The 23838-nt window shown below is 35.0% G+C and overlaps 1 protein-coding gene across 6 annotated transcripts in view; it reads right to left on the reverse strand.

Annotated features, from left to right (window-relative positions):
• RELCH (RAB11 binding and LisH domain, coiled-coil and HEAT repeat containing) overlaps positions 1-23838 on the reverse strand; it is a 123333-nt gene that overhangs the window by 39896 nt on the left and 59599 nt on the right. For all 6 annotated transcript variants that reach the window (XM_061170508.1, XM_061170507.1, XM_061170506.1 and 3 more), the window contains 6 exons: positions 17588-17700; positions 13075-13165; positions 10256-10327; positions 5661-5801; positions 5055-5219; positions 2692-2839 (listed from right to left, as the gene is read on the reverse strand). In XM_061170508.1, the coding sequence (XP_061026491.1) occupies positions 2692-2839; positions 5055-5219; positions 5661-5801; positions 10256-10327; positions 13075-13165; positions 17588-17700 (730 nt within the window). The remainder of the gene's footprint in view (positions 1-2691; positions 2840-5054; positions 5220-5660; positions 5802-10255; positions 10328-13074; positions 13166-17587; positions 17701-23838) is intronic.

Below are 23838 nucleotides of genomic sequence, written 5' to 3' on the forward strand. Positions count from 1 at the left end.
AAATGAATTTAGGTAACATGGTATCCCATACTATCTGAGGTTTCTGCTTGAGTTGTCATTATCTCAACCTAGGAATCAAATAGATTTGGATGGTGAGGGATATCTGTACTTCATATTTCTATATTGTCGAAGCATATCTGATAATTTCAAAAAGGATTATATCATATTGGTCACAATCTGTGATACTATGATGGAATGTATCAATATATTATTCCTTCAAAAATACTGACAAATTATTGAAAAATAGTGGAACAGTTAAAAGTAAATTAGATAATGTCAAGATTTATTATAGGCAAAGTGAGGTCCAAAGATTTAAAGCTAGGTCCAACAGAAGCAAAACAATGTCAAGAAATAAGCAATTACTTGGATAACTCAGTTCTAACAGATAAGCAATCAGAATGGTTCAGGGACCTCAAAACATTATTCTATTTAAAAAGATTTTTAAAAATTTGAGCATCTAACTTGTAAACATACAGAAAAGTCCCCAGAAGGCCATTTTAATAGGTATTTTATTGTCAAAAAATCACCACAATTATACAAATCCAGCAAAATAACAACTGTTATGACTCTTCAATGTATTTCCCTCTCACTAGAACGTAAGCTCTTCATGGCAGAGATATTTGTCTGTTTTGTTTATGAGTGTATCCCAAGTGTAAATATTAGCTAGTGCTCTGGAATTTTCATTATGTAAGAGAAAACTATTAAATCTTCACTTGTAATAAACTGTATCCCAAATTATACAGATGTACATACAGACACAGAGACATAGATATATAGATAGACCCTAAATAAGGATATAATATTTCCTCATTTATAATAAATATAACCTACATGTGAGAATAACAACATTAACATTTACAGCTACTATTAAAAGTCAGAGGGTCAAATTAAGTCAATAAGAACTTAAAAGATTATTTTTGGCATGATAAAGACATAATCACAAGGAAAGGTCACATAAACACCAGAAGGAATATGTTCAGGATGGTAAAGTAGTTTTGAAAATTTTCTATCTAATCTCTAACATGTGCTTGGCAATAGGTGACATTTAAGAATTATTTGCTAAATGAATGAATGATAGCAAGTGCTGTGGGTTGAACTGTGTCTCCCTTAAAAATTCACATGTTGAATTCCGAACCCCTAGAACCTCAGAATGTGACCTTATTTGGAAATATTGTTGTTGCAGATATAATTAGATAAGATGAAGTCATACTGGAATAGCGTGGACTTCGAATGCAATATAACTGATCTTATAAAAGGGAAATTTGGACAGAGACAAGTGTGTGCGCGTGCACACACACACACGGAGAACAGAATGTGAAGATGAAGGCAGAGACTGGGGTGATGTATCTACAAGCCAAAGAACACCAGAGATTGCCAGCAAAACACCAGAAGCTAGGAGAGAGGCATGAAACAGCTTTTCCCTCACAGCCTTCAGAAGGAACCAACCCTACTGACACCTTGATCTCAGACTTCTAGAGAGTTCACTTCAGAACTGTGAAACAATAAATATCTGTTGTTAAAGTACTAAGTTTATGGTACTTCGTTATGCTGGCCCCAGCAGAACAATACAGCAAGATAGAAAGAAAAAGAGAGGGAATTAGAAAGACAGGAAAGTCCCTAGGCAGATGAAGTGTCTTAATGAGTGAAGGGGCAGAACCTAAAGTAGCCAGCTGTGAGTGCTTTATGAAGATTTATCTTAAAAGTTTGAATTTTCATTCTCCTCAATATCATTAAAAAATATTAAACTAACTCTACCCCATCCATTCTCAATTTTCGAAGTAAAACTGGCATTCTAACAGTATACACCATTTTTATGCTGTGCTTTGTGCATTCTTGGACACACTGCTTCATATCCCAAAGATTATAGGTAGCCCAGTTTACTTTACATGAAAACAATAATTCTAAAAACACCGTGTGTTGATTTTCTCAATGTTATAATTCTTTTGTCTATCAGAAGCCCGTAAGAGACACGGCTAATTCACAAATCTGAAAAAAGCTGCAAAGGAATCTCATACATAGTAATAACTTGTCTATAGCCATTTGTCCTGGGGGTTAGGTGCAGTGGGGCTACCACGTGCCATGGATCAAAGGTCACTTACTAGTTAGCTAGACTTTGAGCTAAGAAAATACTGGCTCTTGCTATTAATTTCATGTATTTCTGAAAATAAATCATATTTTTTTTTGGAAAAAAAAAACCCTGTGCTGCATATGCTTATATTCCTATCAAGGACATAGCAGGAAAGAGTAACTACATTTACCTTCCCCTATTGAAAATAAGATGAAATAGCTGGGGAAGAAAAAATATAAAGAAAGTGGAAATGAAAAGCTTCATAAACTGGCCCTGGTAACTATTAATTCAGCTCTATTAATGAAAGAAAACACTTATTTTCTATAAAAAAGGCTATAAAAAAGGCTATTAAAAAAAGGCTATAAAAAAGGCTTTAGATTAAGAATGGAAAGAAAGTACAAATATTATAAAATAATACCGTGAGGCTTATCCATAAAAGATGGAGCCATGTAGTTCACCCCAGATATCATACAATCTGCGGCCATGCAGTTCCACACATATAATACATTTTAGTAATTATGCTGTCATATAAAGTGACTTTTACATTTTTAATCAGAAACGATTCTTTGGGAAGCTAAGCTGTTAATATACTACATCTTCCTTCCATAATTTAAGTTCAGTACCTTCTATCTGTGGCACTTCACCATGAAGCTTGGCTTTGCTGGAGAAAGGTGCGTTCTGTAGCACTAATGCAAAGAGAGATGGGATCAAGGACTGCAAGGCAGACAGATACATGTGGAGCTTATGTTCATCCAGCCCGTGCTCTCCTTCCTGAAATATAAGGAGGTGAAAGCTAATTTTAGTCTTCTGACGTTATATATTTATGATGTTCTTCCTTTCTGTGGCAAACAATAAGACATTTAAGGACATGTATGTTAGACTCACAGCATCACACCTAATGGAGATGACCATGAATCTTTTCTGAATTTCTCTGAGTATGTGAAAATGTGAAGTACTAAGGCATTGTGGAAGTAATAGAATCTTTTGTATGGAAAACTTTAGGGTGAACATCAGTCATTTCATTTGTATGGAACTTCTTTTACAGGTTTTTTTCTTTTAAGAGGGTCTTATCTTTTGACATTTTATAAGTCAGGTTAAAGAAATTAAAGTGAGCCCCAGGAATCATTTTAAACGCTCAACTGCTAAACGAGCAGCAGCACTTGCTATTCCTATAACTCCTTTTACAGATTTGGTGACGACTGTATTTGCCAGCATTGGAAGCACTTTAAAACAATTCAATGCATAGATAAAATGTAGGAGAAGAAATGTCAAAAGGAAACAAAAGAAAGAGATAACAGAAAAAAAAAAGAGTAAAAGGATCACTATGGTACACAGAAACCAAATATTAAAGTGAAAAATAGAATCATTAGAGAGGAAAGCATTTATTGCTGTTCAAATCCACTTGAGATGTCATTACTATATTATAAATAACAACTGTGTCAGAAATATCAGATATGTTAGTTTTTTACTATCAATTTCTAAATTAGTTAATTTCTTCATGGAAGAATTACCTTGTGTGCTGAATACTGAAGCTATGTTTAGCAACAATGTGGAATTAGCTGTGTTATGAAATGGAGCTAAAAAAAAAAACAGGTACAGGGCTTCCCTGGTGGTGCAGTGGTTAAGAATCCGCCTGCCAATGCAGGAGAAACGGGTTCGAGCCCTCGTCCGGGAAGATTCCCACAGGCCGCGGGGCAACTAAGACTGTGCGCCACAACTACAGAGCCTGTGCTCTAAAGCCCGCAAGCCACAACTACTCAGCCGGTGTGCTGCAACTACTGAAGCCCGCATGCCTAGAGCCTGTGCTCCGTAACGAGAGAAGCCACCACAATGAGAAGCCTGCGCACTGCACGAAGAGTAGCCCTGGCTCGCCGCAACTAGAGAAAAGCTTGCATGCAGCAAGGAAGACCCAATGCAGTCAAAAATAAATAAATAAATTTTTAAAAAACCCAAACAAACAAACAAACAAAAAAACCAGGTACGGATAATTCTCAGATAGAAGGAATGCAAATATTAAAAAAAAAAAATACTTAAAAAAATTCCCTAGGTTTCATAAAAAGGAGTACTTCAGTCTAGTTGTCTATTTATAGTTTTTTAACACCTATTTTGAAATTTATAGAAAAAACAGCTCAATTTTTAAATTAAATGAATACATGTGTATACATATAAGACTATCTACAGAGTAGTTAAAATACATTATGTTAAGAGCCTTTAAAATCTGGAGGTAAAAAGGGCAAGAGTTTGGTTTTAGAGACTGATATCAGATCCTGGTTCTGTCATTTGACAGCTTTGGGACCCTGAGCAAGTTACTTAAACACTCAGTTTCCACACAAAAAACAAAATATAACTCAAATGGTTATAAGAATGAAATAATATATTTTATTTATAAAGTATCTAACTTAACGGTACATAATTAATACACATTAAAGAAATGTTTTTCTTCTAGACTCTAAAAGAGACTTTTAGTACAAAAATTAGACCAAGAAGTTTCTATTGTTTCTTCAACTTTTCTTCAATTCTTTTACTTGGGAAGAATGGAAAGTTCACTTTAAAAAGTCAGGACATGAACTACTGCAGTGAAAAAAAGTTAAAGCATTTTGACACTGTATAAATAAGAAAGCTTTAGAGACTCATATTTTAGTTATCACTGCATTCTGGGAACTGATGCTGACACTTTATCTAAAATATTTAAGTCTTCAGAAGAGGCTAGGAAGAGGTAGCACTGTGAATAGTATACAAGTTAGTGCCACAAAGGTGCTATTTTAGCTAAAAAACGGCAGATCATGCTCTTTCTCCTCTAGCTTCAGTCAAGCAAAACTTCCTCAAATCTCCCTTGGCTCCAGACCAATAGAGTCTTTAACAGGTAGTTAATTAGAATGTTCGCTAAGTGGTACTTTCTGTCTTTGTTCCCCCAACATTCTTTCAAGATGCCTTAGAACACACCTTTTAAATTTCTATTAGCTATATAAATAAAGGAAGTATTTACCCTGAGAAGTTTTTCAATCTTGTTCAGCAATGTAGGTATAAGATGAGACTGTAAATTTCCAAGTTCTGTAGTCCAGGCAGCATAAGCTGGTAAAAATACTTGATGTGTTGCATTAACTACTCTTTCTGAGGGATCACCCAAGGCTGACAGCAACAATTCAAAACCCTGCCAAAAGGAAACAGGCAAAATGTAGATTTAAAACAAGAAAACCTAAAAAACATAATAATATGTAATAAATATACACTGCAGTACATTTAGCAGACATTTTAAGCAAGAAAGAAAACCATTCGTAATCCTACCCTTCCCAATTTCTTTAAAGAAAAATGTCATTTATCGTTGATGGGGAAACCAAAGAGAAAGGGTGGTGACATGGCATGCTTGTTGCCAGTTTACTGCCACAAAGCTGTGGCAGATACTATAAATGAATCAAAGCATCTCCTCCTTGAAATAGCAGAATTGAAACCAGGCAGCCAACTTCAACTGGTTAAAGTTGACACGTCTGCCATCCCTACTATAGATTATAGGCTATCTGAATCAGAGATTTGGAATATTATACTATTTGGAATTTTATAATGAAATAAATGGGATTCATTCTGAAAAACATACCTGTTGATACTTGTCTGGATCATCAATGTATCCCATAATGATACCGAGGCTTTTGATCACAGCTTCTCTTACCAAATCTGCCTTATCTTCCATTAACATCTGTTGCAACATTGAAAGAACCAAGGAGCTACGGATTTCTTTCTGAAAATAAACAAGAACATGTTTTACTATTTATTTGCACTAGCAGCAGAAAAGGATAGAAAATGACAGATATCCATGTATTCAAAATCTAGATTAAATATATATTAACATGTTGCTATGTTTGCTTCAAGTCCTCATTTTTGAAAGACATGACATTACAGATACAGCTGAAATATCACTCTCCTCCACCCTCTCCCCCTTCCTCCAACTCCCTCTCTAAAGATAACATCTACCCTGAACTTGCTATTAATCATCTCGCAGCATATTTTTGTATTTTTACTAAATATATGTCAATTCCTCAAACCTTTACAGTGCCCTTTTGGCAAATCAACAGTCAACACTCTGCTATAAACAGACAATGACTCTTCTACCACTACCTGTACAACTCAGAGAAGAGCACTGACAGTCATAACAATAGGAGGGATTACAAAAATCACTCTGGTAAGCAAAACATTTGCCTGGGGTAGGAGTGTGGAAACATGAAATCCTGGTGTTCTATTTTCTGAAGAACTGAGAAAAAATATTAAAACAGGATGATAAAACATGAGAGTAAACTTTAAAAGTGCTTAAAAAACTGCATTGATATTTTCAGATGCTATTTAATATAATGTCAACCACTGTTGTGTCTTAATTTCACACAATTTTTTCCCATGGTTTTAGCCTAATTAATGTCTGAGGTTAGAATAAAGTGTTACTGTTATACAAATTCTTGCCCTTCCTTCCCTTTTTTTGTACCGTTATTGTAAGTTGACAAATTATAAAATTCTTTAAACTTCAGTTACTTTTACATATAATAGTTAAAATAAAAGGATATGATCATTTTCATAAATTTACAGTGTGATCTGGTATGCAAAGCAAGGTCTTAAAAGACATTTTTAAATGACCTAGTTTTTGTTTTGACTTTTAGAGACAAAAATATATGTAAGTTTAGCAAATTTTGGTTACATTTAGGTTGGTGAATATGCCTTTTGGTACAGCCTTGTTTATTTATCCTTTAGGCTAAAATTGCTCCCCCCAATTTTTTTTAAAGTGTATCAAAAGGGCTTTTTGGTTAATATCAGCACAGGCAAAAGGACAGAGGTAAGTAAACTTCAGCTGGGTATTTGCTTTGCAATGATCTAGCCTGAGGTCAACTGTGGCAGTTAGTTTCAGTATGCTAAGGGAACCCACAGGACAAGTCAGGATGCTTTACTCCATTTAAGCCATGACCACACTGAGGTTTTACTGTTACCAGTTACAGTGGGGAACAAGAAAGTGGAGGTCCATGTAGGAAACATTAAGTCCATTATTAATACTGCTTAGCATTCTAGTACTAGGAGCAGTGTGGAACAGTTTCCTTCTTCTTCGATAGCATGTGATGTTCATCTCTGTCTTAGAACAATAAATAATAGGATGCTCAAACTCACTCATGTATATCTATCTATATGATTTATCACAACAATAAGATAATTTTCTCTTAAAAGATAGGCAAACATTTAAAAAAAAGTGATTATGCCCAGTTGAAGTATGGCAAGATAAGAACTCCAATGCACTGTTGATAGGAGTACAATCTGTGCTATCTTGGTTGGGGGCAATTTAACACTGTCAAAATAAAAAATGCATATGTTAAAAGCAGCAAGATACACAGGTATTAATGGTTTGTGAAATTTAAAAATGAAGATTCCCTTGTGTGCATTTTTAAATTTCACATACTGTTAATATCTCTGTATTTTGCTTCTTTTAACACACAGAGTGATTAATTCTGGGTAAGAAAAATTTAAATGATGTAAAAATGCAAGCTGGTATATGCATAAATTTTTATTCTCTGTAAGTATTAATTAAAAACCATTACCCATAGAAGTAATCTTTGGGGATAATGACTAGGGTCAGGGAAGTCTTTGACTTTCATTTTATTCTTTTCTATACTGCATGAAAATTTATTTTTAACAAAATAAAAAAAATGTTACTGGGAGTGAGACTATGAATTATTCTTTATTCTTTATATTTTTCTGAATAAAAAACCAAACATTTTATTTATTTATTTTTAGAATTTATTTATTTTATTTATTATTTTTGGCTGCGTTGGGTCCTCGTTGCGGTACGCGGGCTTCTCATTGTGGTGGCTTCTCCTGTTGTGGACCACAGGCTCTAGACACGTGGGCTTCAGTAGTTGCAGCACGTGGACTCAGTAGTTGTGGCTCGCGGGCTCCAGAGCACAGGCTCGGCAGTTGTGGCGCATGGGCTTTGTTGCTCCGTGGCATGTGGGATCTTCCCGGACCAGGGATCGAACCCATGTCCCCTGCATTGGCAGGTGGATTCTCAACCACTGGGCCACCAGGGAAGCCCCCAGGGAAGCCCCCAAATTTTATTTTTTAAAAAGACAATTGTTTGACTATTGGTTTCTCACTCTTCACCAAAGATTATGAGGTAACAGTAAATGCAACATAAACAGCTCATGTATTATACAATTCCAATTTTTGTACCCCTTTAAAAGAACAATCTTACAGAAATGACCCTTTAAGGCAGGGGTCAGCAAACTTTCTGTAATGGGCCAGATGGTATATACTCTTGGCTTTGGGGCCAAAAAGTCTCTGTTGCAGCTATTCAGCTCTGCTGTTGCAGTGTGATAGTGGACACAGACAATACACAACAAATGGGTGTGGTTGTGTACCAATAAAAGTTTATTTATAAAAACAGGCTATGGACTAGATTTGGTTCCAGGCTGTATTTTGTCAAGCTCTGCTTTAAACTATGGTTGTTTAAATTAAAATAATTTTTGATGTCACCTCATTCCTCTACCCCTTCTAAGCCCTAGACCTAGGGGAAGATACCTAAAAGGGCACAACAGTCCAGTGGTTCTCAATCTTTTGGTGGCAGGATTCCTTTAGTCATTTAAAAATTAATGAGGGACTTCCCTGGTGGCGCAGTGGTTAAGAGTCCGCTTGCCAATGCAGGGGACACGGGTTCGAGCCCTGGTCCGGGAAGATCCCACATGCCGCGGAGCAACTAAGCCCGTGTGCCACAACTACTGAGCCTGCGCTCTAGAGCCTGTGAGCCACAACTGCTGAGCCCGCGCGCCTAGAGCCTGTGCTCCGCAACAAGAGAAGCCACCGCAATGAGAAGCCCGCGCACCGCAACGAAGAGTAGCCCCGGCTCTCAGCAACTAGAGAAAGCCCGCGCGCAGCAACGAAGACGCAACGCAGCCAAAAATAAATAAATAAATATTAAAAAAAAAAAAAAAAAAAAAAAAATTAATGAGCACCTCAAACAGCTTTTGTTTGGGTGGGTAATATCTATTGACATTTATCATATCAGAAATAAAAAAAGAGAAATTTAAAATGATTAATCATTAAAAACAACAATAAACTCATTAAAGGTTAACATAATGAAATTATAATTTTAATGAAAATAACTATAATCAAAAAATTAGTGAGAAGAATGGTGTTGTTTTATATTTTGTGCAAATCTCATTGATGTCTGACTTAAAAGAAGATAGATCCTCTTACCTGCTCAGCATTCAACTGTGTTGTACTGTTTTGGTTGAAGTATTTTAAGAAAATCTGGCCTCACAAAGACATATAATTGAAAAAGGGAGAGGTATTTTCATAGCCTCTTCTGATAAGAATAGAAGCTGTCAAGCTCACAGTGGTGAATACAAGTTTTCCAAAATTCTTGTTCTCACTTAGAAGTTCCACTTTTATCACTGGCAATGAATGCTGTCTACTTGTTTTCCTTGAAATGACAGGTTCCATTTCATTCATTTTCATGAAAATGTCTGTCAAAATCCTAAGTTTGAATAACCACAGCTTTTTTTTTAGTGGTCTGTCAACTAAAACTGGTTTAGCTTACAACCCGAGTGCTTTTCCTGAAACAGCCATCATAGTTCAGAATGCAGCAAAAGGGCTTGATATGAATATCTTCCATTTTATTACACAATATTAAAATCATGCATACATAGGGACAAAATTTAGTAGAATTACTAATTTTACTGATTCACCAAGCTTATTTTTGAGTGAAATTGATTTTTTCTGCAAGTGCATGGCAGTGAAGAATACAATCATTATCTGTCTATTTGGGTGTCACTGCCTTGATCAGTGCTAATGCACTGGCATTGTTGCCCATTACAGCTTTTGCACCAACATGTAAATGTCAACACAGAGAAAAAGTCAAAAAATGTTTCAATATTATTATGAAAATAATTTTCATCTCATGGGACCCTCAGGGTCCTCAGACCACACTTTTAGAATTGCTGATGAGGTTTAATATGTTTATACTCATGCAAAATCAATGGTTAATGTACCTATCTGTCTGCAATGCCATATGGTGTCAACGTGAGCCTTCTCTTTTTGGCTCATCTTTTTCCTTTGTTAGGACAGAATTTGGATTAAACTGTATAATTAGACACCTGAAAAAAAGGTTTCTCTATTGTTAAAAAAGGAAGAAAAAGGTTTTTAAGAAAAAATTACAATTCTTACAGGAAGGTAAGGTGCCAGTGCTCCACAAGATTCCGCCACAAGCAATCTTCTTTCTGGGTATTTGTGATTAATCTAGAGTAAAAAATAAATAAATCAAGCATAAACAACATACCCTCCCTTCCTCCAATAGAGAATTATTTTTCACCACAAATCCTGTTAGGAATGCAATAAAGCTTCTTTCTTTTCCACTTCGGGGATCCCTATACCTGGATCAGGATTAAGGGAATCAGGGAGAGCCTAAAAAATGAGGTCACAGGGATTACCTGTTAAAGAGAAAGAAGATAAAGCAAAGATGAAAATATGGCAAGGTGTCTAGAGATTGCGGGCTTGCCCAAGATTAAGCTTTCCTTAGGATGTCAGGAGCAACCTTCTCCTTCCCTAGCAACATTAGTATATTTTTAAATTTGGAAAACCCAGCTTCTAGATATTTACTGATACAGTCTACAATATGTGCAAGGAATGATTCCTCAGTCCTCTTTTTTTACCTCAGGGATTAGGACGTAAATTAATCGATGATTTAACCAGAGCTCTTGACTGGTGTTATGATTTTGTTTTTAAAGTAAGCAGACGTCAATTCATTCCTGTTTGCATATGCAAGATGAAGGGGTTTTGCTATTGTAATGACTACACTGAACCATAACAAAAAATAACAAAAACAAAAAAAATGACACATACTGGGTTTTGTTCCCATATGTCTTCTTCATAGAATATAAATCTTTCTTTGACTGGAAAAGAAGTGTATCTGTTCTCATATTCCCATATGAAAAGGTGACATAATTCATTAATGTATTGGATGCCTAAAATTAAGAAATTATGTAGCAATCTATTGGGCAACAAACTGGAGGTAGGTGGCTAGATAGATCCCCAATATCCATGTTTATTCAGGTTACAGAAGAGGTGGTGGTAGAGACATTGGTAACTGACATCTCTGAATAAAATTTAATCCAGAAATAGTAACCTTAAAACAAAACAGTCTGAATGTCATAGTATGTAATATGTAAACTTCTATTTTACTTTCCTTTAGTCTAGCAAAATGAGTCTCAAAATTAAATGTACACACAACAATCAACTGTATTCCTATATATTGGCGATGAACAAACAGAAAATTTTTAAAATTCTATTTACAATAGTATTAAAAAGAATAAAATACTCAGGAATAAATTTTAAAAGTGCATAAGTAATATTCTGAAAACTATAAAACATTACTGAAAGAAATTTTAAAAGACCTAAATAAATGGAAAGACATCCTAAATTCATGGATTGAAAGGCTATTAGGATGGCAACATTCTCCAAATTGATCTACAGATTCAACACAATCCTTATAAAATTTCAGCTGACTTCTTTGCAGAAACTGACAGGCTGATCTTAAAATTCATACAGAAATTCAAGGGACCCAGAATAGCCAAAACAATCTTGAAATACAAGAACCAATTCAAGGGGTTGGGGTTTCTTTGGGGGGTGATAAAATTGTTCTAAAATTGACTGTGGTGATGGTTGTGTAGCTCTGTGACTACAAAAACCACTGAACTGTACAGTTTAAATAGGTGAATTGTATGCTCTCTGAATTACATCTCAATAAAAGTTAAAAGAAGAAAAGAAAATGGAAAAAACTATTAAAAATTACATGTACATATGTATAACTGTACAGAATTGTAAATTCAAAGTTGTATATGTTGTTTCCAAGTTAATTTGACTTTTCAGTGGTTACAGCCTAACCCTAAATTAGTATGCACTATAATCTCTAGATGACATATGGATTGTCAGAGATAATATGGATATATATAATGTTCCCTTTTAAATACTGAACCTAGATATGACTCCACTAAATTCTAAAGAAAAAAATGAATACTCAAAGAAAATGGGAACAGAATTCTAAAAGACCATAAACTTTAGCGATATTCCAGAGACTAATAATTTTTCTTAAGAATAAGTGGCAAAGCTAGTATAAATAAGGCCATGCAATTTGTCTTCATAAGTAAGAAATCCATCCTTTTAAGATGGAAGAATAAGTTACTTAATGACCTAAATATGGAGTCTAGAAAGTCAAAGATTCTGAGTTCTAGAGAGGACTGGAATATTACAATTCAACATAAAACCAGAAGTATTGTTAGTAAATAGTGAGTTGAAATATAAATATATATAAACCTCCTACATCAAAGGTTTACACTTTATATTCTGTATATACTTGTAATATATACAAGTATACAATATATACAGATACAATTTCTATTATCTACCTACCTACCTACACATACACACAACCTCTTCCTTTCCCTTGAACTCATTAGTTTGTAAATTTTTTGTATTTTGTATCTCACTTGATTCAGATCCTTGAACTCAGCAATTTTTGTATTTTTGTATTTTGTCTCATTGGATTCAGATTCTTGTCTAAACATCCCTTTCTCAGAGATTCCTTCTCTGACCACCCTTTCTAAAATAGCACTCCCTATCACTCTCTAACACTTAGCCTACCTTTTTTTTCCTTCATAGTTTATAAATTACAAGACATTGTTTCATTTATTTGTTTACTCTTACCTCTCCACTAGAATGTCATTGTCTTTTATTCACCACTGTATCCCTAGGGACTACAACAGTACCTGGCAGTGGAAATAGTGTTCTTTAAGTATTTGTTGGAAGAACGAATAAAGCAAAGCATCCCAGAGCTTTCTTAAGGACTATTAAATCACTGTGCTGAGCTATAGAAACAGTAGCGTAATTTATATCCCACATATTTCCTAATAGCATTTTTAAAAGATAATACGAACATTTATAATAAATTAGAATACAATAGCTAGGGAAAACCCAGTACAGTTATTTACCTGTTCCCAACACTGTGGTAAAAGTTCAGCTTCTACACGTGTTGGGCCAACATGACGTGCAAATGCCACACAACCCGTCAGTATCATTTGCCTGAAAGATAATACAGATGAATAAAGATTTGTATTTGCATAGAAAGCACAACTAGGACAAAGGGTTAAAAAGAGTCAGCTCTAATTAACATGAAGTACAATGTTTTTGTACAAATGCAACTTTTCACAATGGACGGGCTGCCACCAAGAAAGTAAGTTTCTTAAGACTAGCCCCTCCAGCAGTGGCAAAACCATTTGTGAGAGATGTTGTGAAGGGATTCTCTACTGGTGTGAAGATGAATCTCATAACCTCCTAAATTAACTTCCCACATATACATTCTGAGATTATAATATGTTTAATGCTTCAGTTTCTAATGAATTTCAGTTTCTAGCTACTAAAACAACCAGTGATTATTTTCCCAGTATTTCTATAATTAAAAACTACGATGTCATATTAATAAAATGATATTTCTTTTTTTTAATTTTAATTAATTAATTTATTTATTTATGGCTGTGTTGGGTCTTCGTTTCTGTGCGAGGGCTTTCTCTAGTTGTGGCAAGCGGGGGCCACTCTTCATCGCGGCGCGCGGGCCTCTCACTATTGCGGCCTCTCTTGTTGCGGAGCACAGGCTCCAGACGCGCAAGCTCAGTAATTGTGGCTCACGGGCCCAGCTGCTCCGCGGCATGTGGGATCTTCCCAGACCAGGGCTCGAACCCGTGTCCCCTGCACTGGCAGGCAGACTCTCAACCACTGCGCCACCAGGGAAGCCCTCTTTTTTTTATTTAAAAAAATTTTTAATTTTTATTGAAGTATAGCTGATTTAAACTTATTTATTTATTTACTTATTTATTTTTAGTTGCATTGGGTCTTTGTTGCTGCGTGCGAGCTTTCTCTAGTTGCGGCGAGCGGGGGCTGCTCTTCGTTGTGGCGCGCAGGCTTCTCACTGCGGTGGCTTCTCTTGTTGCGGAGCACGGGCTCTAGGTGCACGGGCTTCAGTAGTCGTGGCTCCCGCACTCTAGAGCACAGGCTCAGTACTTGCGGTGCACGGGTTTAGTTGCTCCGTGGCATGTGGGATCTTCCCGGACCAGGGCTCCGACCCATGTCCCCTGCATTGGCAGGTGGATTCTTTACCACTGCGCCACCAGGGAAGCCCAAAATGATATTTCTTAATGAGAATCTTTGGTATTGCACCCAAGATAACTGTGGTAGGCAGCTTCTGACATGGCTCCTAATGAGGTCCATCTCCTGATATTCATACCCTTGAGTAATCCCATCTCCTTGAGTGTAGACTGGACCCAATGATTTGCTTCTAATGAACAGAATAATGGCCAAAGTGATGGTATGTCACTTAGGAGATCAGATTACAAAAGCCTGTGATATCCATCTTGTGAGACACTCTCTTCTGCCTTCTCAGCTGGCAGGCTTTGATGAAGACACTGCCATGTTGGACAGTTTCATGTGGCTAGAAACTAAAGGCAACTTCTGGCCAAAAGCCAGTGAGGAACCGAGGCCCCCAGTCCAAAGATCCATAAGAAACTGAATCCTGCCAACGACCAAGCTTAGAAGCAAATCCTTCCCCCATGGGCCTTGAGGTGGCTACAGCCACAGCCAACACCTTGACTACAGCTTTATAAGAGACCCTGAAGCAGAAGACCCAGATAAATTGACCCACATAAACTGTGTTATTTTAAACCACTTTCTTTTGGGGAAATTTGTTATGAAATAATATATAAATAACTAATGTGATAATTTCATTTGAATTGATAGATTTATAATTTAAAATTTTAAATAAGATTTTTCACTCTTCAAAATGAAGTTCCATTTAAAATGACTCTGAAAGGCAGAATTGTAAGTTTTTTTTACTTTTGATTGACTATGACTTTAAAACAGTAAAACCTGATTAAAAAAAAAAGTATGTTTTCCATAGATGTTTCAAAGTAGCCAACTTTAAGGAAAACCAAAATAGAATGTTTAATTCATATTAATTATAAAAGCCCAGGCGTTACTCATTGCTATTTCTCAAAATACGTCAATTTAACTTAAACTGAATAATGACCTTACATTTCTATTTAGTTCAGCCAAGTTAGCTACAACTGTTCTCTCAGGCTGAGGAAATAACAGACAAAAAGCATCTGGACAATGAGAAGGGAAATGTTGAGCCAATATGTCTTCATTGTATATTGCAGCTTCTCCTCACCATAACCTTGTAATTTTTATCTATCTGATTTCCCTTTATATTTATATCATTGTCTTCTATGCCTGTTTCTCAACTTTCCTTTTTTCTATTTTCTCCTACTTTAGGAAGGCAAATAAAGTGAATAAAAGAAAAACGGAAAAAGAAATTCCCAAGCTTTAAGACAGCACGTTAGCTGCCTGTTCCCACTGAAAATTTCCAAATGTCTGATCATTTTTACCCCCATAGTATATTAAAATAATGAGAAGTCATATATGTAGGTTCTAGAAAAATCTGATAATTATAATAAATGAACTTTGGTGAAATTTAAGCATTTCAAACACACATAAGAAGTATATACTTATATAAGAGCTTCATGTGAAATGACTTTAAATAATGAGTCACCATCACTATACTAAAGATGTACAAACTTGTTCAAAAAATGTTAGTCCCCTCAAAACAAACTTCTTAGTCAGCAGAGTTAAGATTCAAAATTCTAAATAATAGGACAGTTTTGAAATACATTTGAAAACAGAAAAGGTCAGATGGCCTACAGATTATTAACAGCACTGGAAACAGGCTCCTGTGATAGTAAAAATAAACACTGTTCCTACTTGAAGAAAATCATAGGATAGGAATTATTTGACACAGGTAGAAATATGGTGTTAGTTGTGGCTGTTAGCAAATAACTGCCAAAATGCACTACTATTGCTCATAAAATTAAGTTTCTCTTAGGATGCAAGGAAGCTTGAGATTCATTAAGTAAAGTAACAACTGATTATATGTCAAACATATCATGCTAACTTAAAATTTTTGCTTTGTTAGTTTGTTATTCATATCATATATAGTTAATAAATTGATTAGTTTATTTTAATAAATAACTTTATTTCTGTAAGGTGAAAGATTTAAGTGTGGACATGAGTGTTTAAATCCTGACATATCTTGACCTGAAGTAAGGCTATAGGTACTTTTGGCCACCAGGCGGCAGCCGTTAGCTTTACATGCAGAGTCTATGAAAACAGGCTATGTAGAGCTAGAGGTTGCCTTGCAAATCTAAAAATGACAATGTAATAAGTGGTATTTAATTATTAACTAAGTTACCAAGATAGGGAATAGTATTTTTCAAGGAGAAAATAAAATATTAATTTTCCTATATAGCACCATCGAATTGTCCTTAGAAAATACTCAGTTTGCAATGAATGGAACTTGATTGAATTTCCCTTATTTCCATTTGACTAGCATGTAGATTAATCTTGACTGGATCCTGAAAAAACATGTTTCCCTGCTTGCTCAGGTATGTTTTTTGGTAAGGGTAGGAAAGAGATATATGCTTATAGAGTTTTAAAGTCTACATGACTTTTTATTCTCATAGTGGAGAGATCCCTTGTGTTTAAAATTTTGAGCTTGATTTGTCTTATGGTTCACTTTTATGATTTTCCAACATTCTCAGAAGAGGTAAAAACTGTAACAGTCAGTAAAACAAGTACTGAAATTATATAAAGTTACCTAATCATAATGTATAATTCTATTTTTTGCAAAAGTATAAGCAAAAATTATTTCTTTATTAAGATAGAAAATTACTATGTAGAAAAACATTTCAATAGCTCAATCTTATCCAACTGGTGCTTAGTCTACCTACCCATCCACCGGGATGTTTTGTTCACAGTCACACTTGCACAGCTTCACCTAGTATTTAAAGGTCTTACCTTCTGAGGTAGACCTCTATCACTGTTGCTTGATCAAAACCCATTCCCCTTTCTTCCAGAGAGTCTCTCGATGTGTGCCCCATCCCCCCCCCCCCCCACCATCAGGTATAACTCATTTCTCCATTCAGGCATCCTTGATTGTGGGTATTTGACTCAGGACTAACCAAAACACTGTATCCCTTTAGCCACACAGAAACTGCTTTACAGATAGCTCAGTGATGCAGACATTCATATATTAAATATTTTATTTCTTGTAAAGCATAACCATTAAGAGGCCATGCTGTATCTAGTTCATCTGTGGGGAAAAAGGGAAATGCTTAGTTCCTGGAAATCAAATGTGAAAGATAAAAGCAAAGAAATATCGGAATTAGAAATCCAAAGGTAACTAACACAAAAGTGTACAAATTCAACATGAGTAGTTGGAATGACAAGAATGAAAACATTGCAGGGCACTGTGAACAAGGTCAGTGTTTCCTCTGTTTATTAAAATAGATATTAGAAAGAAAAGATGGCATTTACATTAAAATGCTAATCATGATGCCAAATTAATAAAATTAATAAGTCAACATTATATTTATTTACCAAAGAAGTAGTCATACCCACCTTTGCTCATCATCTGGTCTCTTGATCAAATTGAAAAGTATGTGGAGAAGCTGATCTCTCTCTTTAGGCTCAGGATGTAGGCAGGCTGTACACAATATGAGGGGGATCAACTCCTAAAGAAATATGAAGGTGGAAAAAGTCAAAGTAAAAATGCATTGCAGAATATTCTTTTTTCCCCCAATGTATTCTTAAATGGACATTTAAAATGAAATAAACCTCAGCGTATATAGGAGCAAATTTTAATTTTGTAAGGCTGATAATTCAAGAGAAAACACTGAAACATATATTTTTATGTTGGTTGTGCAGCAGATGCAGATCACAATGTAATAAAGTAACTTAAGATTCAAATAACCTTGTTTTCATATCCAATACTTCCCAAGGGTCTATTAGTTTTTAAACTAAATAACATTCTATCTTACTGTAAGCTAATATAGTAGTTTTAATTTTGAAAGTGTTTTTAAACAAACACTTGCAGAAGTTAACTATACTTTAAAACTTAAAATGATAACAGAAAATAAAGACAACTCGTCCCACTTCCATAAGCACAATATAATCTTTCTTAAGATTAGATATAATTAATAATTTTGTACCCTTAGCACCTAACCTAGTGGCTAATTTTAAAGACCATTTCCACAGGTGTTGAATGCTCTCAGTACAACTACAAAATGTCAGTAGAAATGCTTTATACTGAAATGAAAAATTTTAACAATATTTTGTTTGTTGCACTTTCAACATGCAGAGGTAAATTCAATATTTTCAAGGAAAGTAATAGACAAAAGTTTATTTCTCTCTTCCAAAGAAGTATTTGAAAATTAAAGTTGTTTCCCAGTTTAATTAAATTAAGACTAAATTCTAAAATATATTCAAAGGATATTAATGTTTTTCATTTTTGGAATAGATTTTCAAATCTAATGAAATAAAAGTCCAAAAGTGATAAAATATTTTTGGAGAGAAATCCTCTAACTTACTTTGCAGATATTTTAAAGAAATCACTATGATGTAATAAAAAGGGTAGAATGATTACTCCCATTTCTTTTTCCCATCTGCCTCCCTGCCCACCAAAAAGTACTAGCAGATTTAAAATAGGAATTGATCACTGCATACTAATACATGATAACTTGAAGAAAAGTCTACACTGTAGGAGAAGTATCTTCCTATTTTGAAGATGCTCCCTTAGAAACAGATGATATGCTTTTTAGAGGAGTTGAGACTGAAACTTAAAGGCATGACTAGAAGTCCTTTCCATTATTTCTAACATCTTTATATATTATGCTAAAATTATAATTACTCGGTATAATTCTAAATCGAAAGTACAAAGATGTAGGTAAGAAGAGCTAAGAATAAATCTGAGAAGCAAAAAGAAATTTAAAACATTTATTCTGCCATCTTTCTATTGAGGCACCTCTGTACGTTTTAGATTAGTGAATAACTGAAAAGCAAAAGAAATAAAAAATAATTAGGGAAAATAATTTTGCACTGGGAATGGAACAGTATACGTATGGATCCTATATTGTTATATAATGTTTCCATAGATGCTTAATATGTTGCTTGATGGGTAAGTCTTGACTTTGGAGGAGAAAATAAACAACCTTTTATAAAATATTACGGTAGAAGACCATTAATATCAAGGATCCTTAAGGATTCCATTGAGGCTGCTAAGAGCCAATGATACTAATAAGAGGACTAAGACTGCACATCAGCATTTCACACTGAGAGTAGAACTTTAAGGATGAAAAAGTAGTTATTCTAGAAGGCACTAACAAAAAGAGAAAATATTTTAATGCCTGAAAATCAAAAAGACCCTAAATATTTTATTTGTACTTTCCCCTCATGTCAGATCTTTCTCTCCCATGGGTTTTCTTGCTTCCTCATAACCCTTCTTCCTGCTTTCCAATCATCTCCAAATATACGCTCTTACATTATCTTATTCCATTCTCTTCCTATTGTATTACTCTTTAAAAAAATAAAGTTATGAAATGTAGGTAAGATATTTGCTATAATTGCAAATACATGCATATACACTGTTTAAAATATACAATAGCTTCTTTATCTCAATAACAAGTATACCAAAATAGCTGTGTTGCTGTTTATTTTTTGTTCCTCACATTTTCTTTTCCTTTTATCTTTATTTTAAAATCATGAGGCTTAGTGATTCTTAATCGAAGAGGAAGTTTATGTCATACATTAATATAAAGAATCTTTTAACTGGAATGTGGCTATAGATTTGCTAAACCGAGAACCCTGAACTCGGAGCTAGAAGAGCTCCTGTCTCAATACTTCTTAGTACCAAAGAACCTAATGAAAACCACGAATTTCTCTGATTTTTAGTTTCCTCAAGTGAAACATATAGGAATTAATTAAGATTAGTGCAGAAATCAAAAATTCTTTACATATATCTTTACATATATTCTGTATTTTTCTTATCTATGGCTAATGGGATTGTTAATTTTTCCTTCTGAGATCAAAGTTGGCCTCAAAAAGCCTTCTCAACACAGCAGCCATTACCAACCAATCCAAATTGACACATGGGGGAAAAACGATTTGTCAGTCCTTGTCTCCTTGAACTCTAAAATTATGCTCAATCACAGTTAGTAATAATTTATATTGCCATCTGTTTTTATTTCTTGTTGGCTAAATCAACAAATATGGGAAGTCATTGCCAGTAAGTTTTCGTTGATAGCCTATGGCAAGGAGAACTGGTTACAGCCTGGCACATTAATGGCTATGGCAGTTATAACCCGGTATATAAAGTATGCCAGATGGTCTCCTCTTCTTATAGCAACACTGAGCTGAGAAGAGGCCCAGAAAGTGATGGCAGAAAAAAGTGGAAAGTGTAGTCTGTTTGTCATAGAGCCATCAAGGATTTTAATTGCTAAGTTATGACTATCTCCAAATATCCTAATTTCCTCTTCCTCTATCATTCATTTATTTATTCACAACTTCTATTCGTACCATTCCTGAAATAATGAATTCTGTGTTAAGTATGTATCTGCTGTGCTGTATATCACTTATTTATTGTGAATTCACCTTTTTCAAGCCTCTGAAGTACTAATTCATCCATTTAAGACCCTATTTACCATTTTCACACTACAGTTGACCCTTGAACAACACGGGTTTGTACTGTGTGGGTCCACTTATGTGCAGATTTTCCCCCTTAAGTATGTATTACAGTAGTACACAATCTGTGGTTGGCTGAATGAAAAGTTATACTGGGATTTTGAACTGTGTGTGGGTCAGCACCCATAACCTCTGCATTGTTCAAGGAAGGGTCAACTGTATTCATAAATTTATAGATTTTAATCAATATTCTCCCTTTGGTATAATCTCTCCAACTGATGAAGTCTAGTGTTTAAAAAACTTTCCTTATAATTATAAATAAAACATTTAAAAAATGGTGGCTAAATTTTCTTCAGAAAACAATGTGATAGTGGTTTTGAAAATGTCTTTGAATAATAACCATGGTAAAATAATACTTACAGCTTTGGTAACATTATATCCAAAAAGAATCCCTTGCCCCCCCCATAAAAATGTAATTGTCTCCCTATTTCAAGGCAACAGAAATTTTAAATATTTTCAAACATACTTTAGCACCTGATAGTACTCAATTAATGTGTATTGAAGTGAAATACAAAACTGATCTACTGATCATTAGAGAGGAAATCAGTGCAGTAATCATATTGCGGAAGGTATTCCAGTACTTTATTACCACAATACTAGAAAAGATATTTCCAAGGCCTATAGAATTCATTAACCTAAAGACTTAGTAATTTGCACTTTACTCAAGTAAATGATTTTGGCTTTAACTATTTTGATTTTTGCAATTTTAACAACAATGCTAGTTCTCTCTATATGAAGGGTCTCCCACTCTTCCTATGAAATTTTGTACAGAATTAAACAGGAAAGGCTTCCAGGATTTTCCTTTCAGTTTACTTTTTAAAAAATATTTATTTATTTTATTTATTTATTTTCTTTTGGCTATGTTGGGTCTTAGTTGCAGCACGCGGGGTCTTCATTGCAGCGTGCGGGATCTTTTGTTGCAGTGCAGGTTCTTCGTTGTGGCATGCGGGTTTTTCTCTCTCTAGTTGTGGCGAACGGGCTCCAGAGCACGTGGGCTGTGTAGTTTGCGGCACGTGGGCTCTCTGGTTGAGGCGCGCGAGCTCAGTAGTTGTGGCTCTTGGGCTTAGTTGCCCCGAGGCATGTGGGATCTTAGTTCCCCAACCAGGGATCGAACCCGCGTCCCCTGCATTGGAAGGCAGAGTCTTTACCACTGAACCACCAGGGAAGTCCCTTCTTTTCAGTTTTACAAGTAAAACAAAATAACTTCTAATAATAATAAAGAAATCACTTTCAGTAAGATTAGTGTGTGTTCAGACTACAAAAACAGAAGGAAAAAAAAGTACCTAAACAGGATCTAAAACAATGTGAGTGATCAGATGTTAAAGGGGAAAGAAATGAAGTAGGAAATGAGATCAGGCAAATTTTAAAAGTTAAAAAAAAAAAAAGCATGGAAATGTTGATAAGATAATGGCTCCAAGATCTGAAAGGAATCTAAACCATAAAAGGAAGTATTGCATTTAGATCACATGCCAAGGAGGAAATGTTTGAGTACTTCAGGTCAAGAAGCAAAATTCTATAGTTCTAGAAAGGTGACATTAGTCCAATTAATTATAGTTCACTGCTTGTCCTCACTGTTCCACTAAAATTATTTCCTATAACCCAAGCTTCGTTAAAAATTTTAGATAGGGGACATCCCTGATGGTGCAGTGGTTAAAAATCCACCTGCCAATTCAGGGGACATGGGTTGGAGCCCTGGTCCGGGAAGATCCCACATGCCGCAGCGCAACTAAGCCCGTGCGCCACAACTACTGAGCCTGCGCGCTAGAGCCTGCGAGCCACAACTACTGAAGCCTGTGTGCCACAACTATTGAAGCCCATGCACCTAGAGCCCGTGCTCCGTAACAATAGGAACCACCGCAATGCGAAGCCCGTGCACCGCAACAAAGAGTAGCCCCTGCTTGCCACAACTAGAGAAAGCCCGCGTGCAGCAACGAAGACCCAACACAGCCAAAAAATAAATAAATTAATTAATTAAACAATTTTAGATAACTGTTATTAAATTTTTTTTCATCTAGTCTTTTGCCTAGGGATTAAGCAATAATGAATTACAATTTAAATTCAAGTACCGACAAGTGTACATCCTCTGATTTAGAGTTTCAGTTGAAATTTGTTAGGATGTTGACAGTAACATGTAAAGAAAAAAAATAAAGAAAAAACATTGCAAAGACTCACATAAGGAAAAGACAAGATTACTCACCTCTGGAAAAGTTTTACACTTCAAGGGCTGCTAAAATATCTATTCTTAGAATTATTAATATCTATAATTCCTGGGGCTCAGCCTTTAGGAAGCCTAACTGAAATACTTAAGTGACTTTCAAACTCTGATACTGCTAAAGAGCATATGATTTACTCCGAAAATTACAAGATACACACACACACACACACACACACACACACACAGTCTACATGGGTAAAGAAGATGGACCAAGCTTATGTACTTTACTGTACTATCTACTTTACTTGTACTACTATATTACTCTCAGACAGTTGTAATTATCTGGGGCTATTATTACACGTAAGTTAAAATTTTACCATGGAGCAACCACTAATGGCAATGTAAAAGAGCAAAGTTTAGTTTTGCAGAAGATGAGCAAGTCTTTTAGAGGTACTAGCTACTTTTAAGTCTTTTAGGGAATTGGTGTTCTCCTTTATCTTTTTTCTTTTTATAGCTTTAATGATATATATTTTATATATCATGAAACTCATCCGTTTCAAGTGTACACTCAGTGGTTTTTCAGTATATTCAGAGTTATGCAACCATCCCCAATCTAATTTTGGAACATCCTACAAAGAAAGCTTGGACTCATTTTCCATTTCACCTTGCTGCACCCCCATTCCAGGCCCAGGCTTCTCCTTTGCTTTTCTAATTTAGCTAGCTGATGACATATATTTCCTTGCCGTAGAATAAAAATGAACATTAAATTTAGATGTATTATTTTAAAATGCTTTTAGAAGTAATTCTTTAAGAAATCTTATTTTAAATTACAGAATTTCCCCTTCAAATGCATTTAAAGCAGAAATTGTGAAAAATCAACTTCTTTAGCCTATTTAACTATATACATATATCAAATGACAAATATATTTACTTTGTAATTTGGTTTGAAAGACACAAGTTCCTCAACCAACCCATTAAT

Source organism: Eubalaena glacialis, chromosome 15 (genome assembly GCF_028564815.1).
Source record: "Eubalaena glacialis isolate mEubGla1 chromosome 15, mEubGla1.1.hap2.+ XY, whole genome shotgun sequence".
Classification (NCBI taxonomy): Eukaryota; Metazoa; Chordata; class Mammalia; order Artiodactyla; family Balaenidae; genus Eubalaena; species Eubalaena glacialis.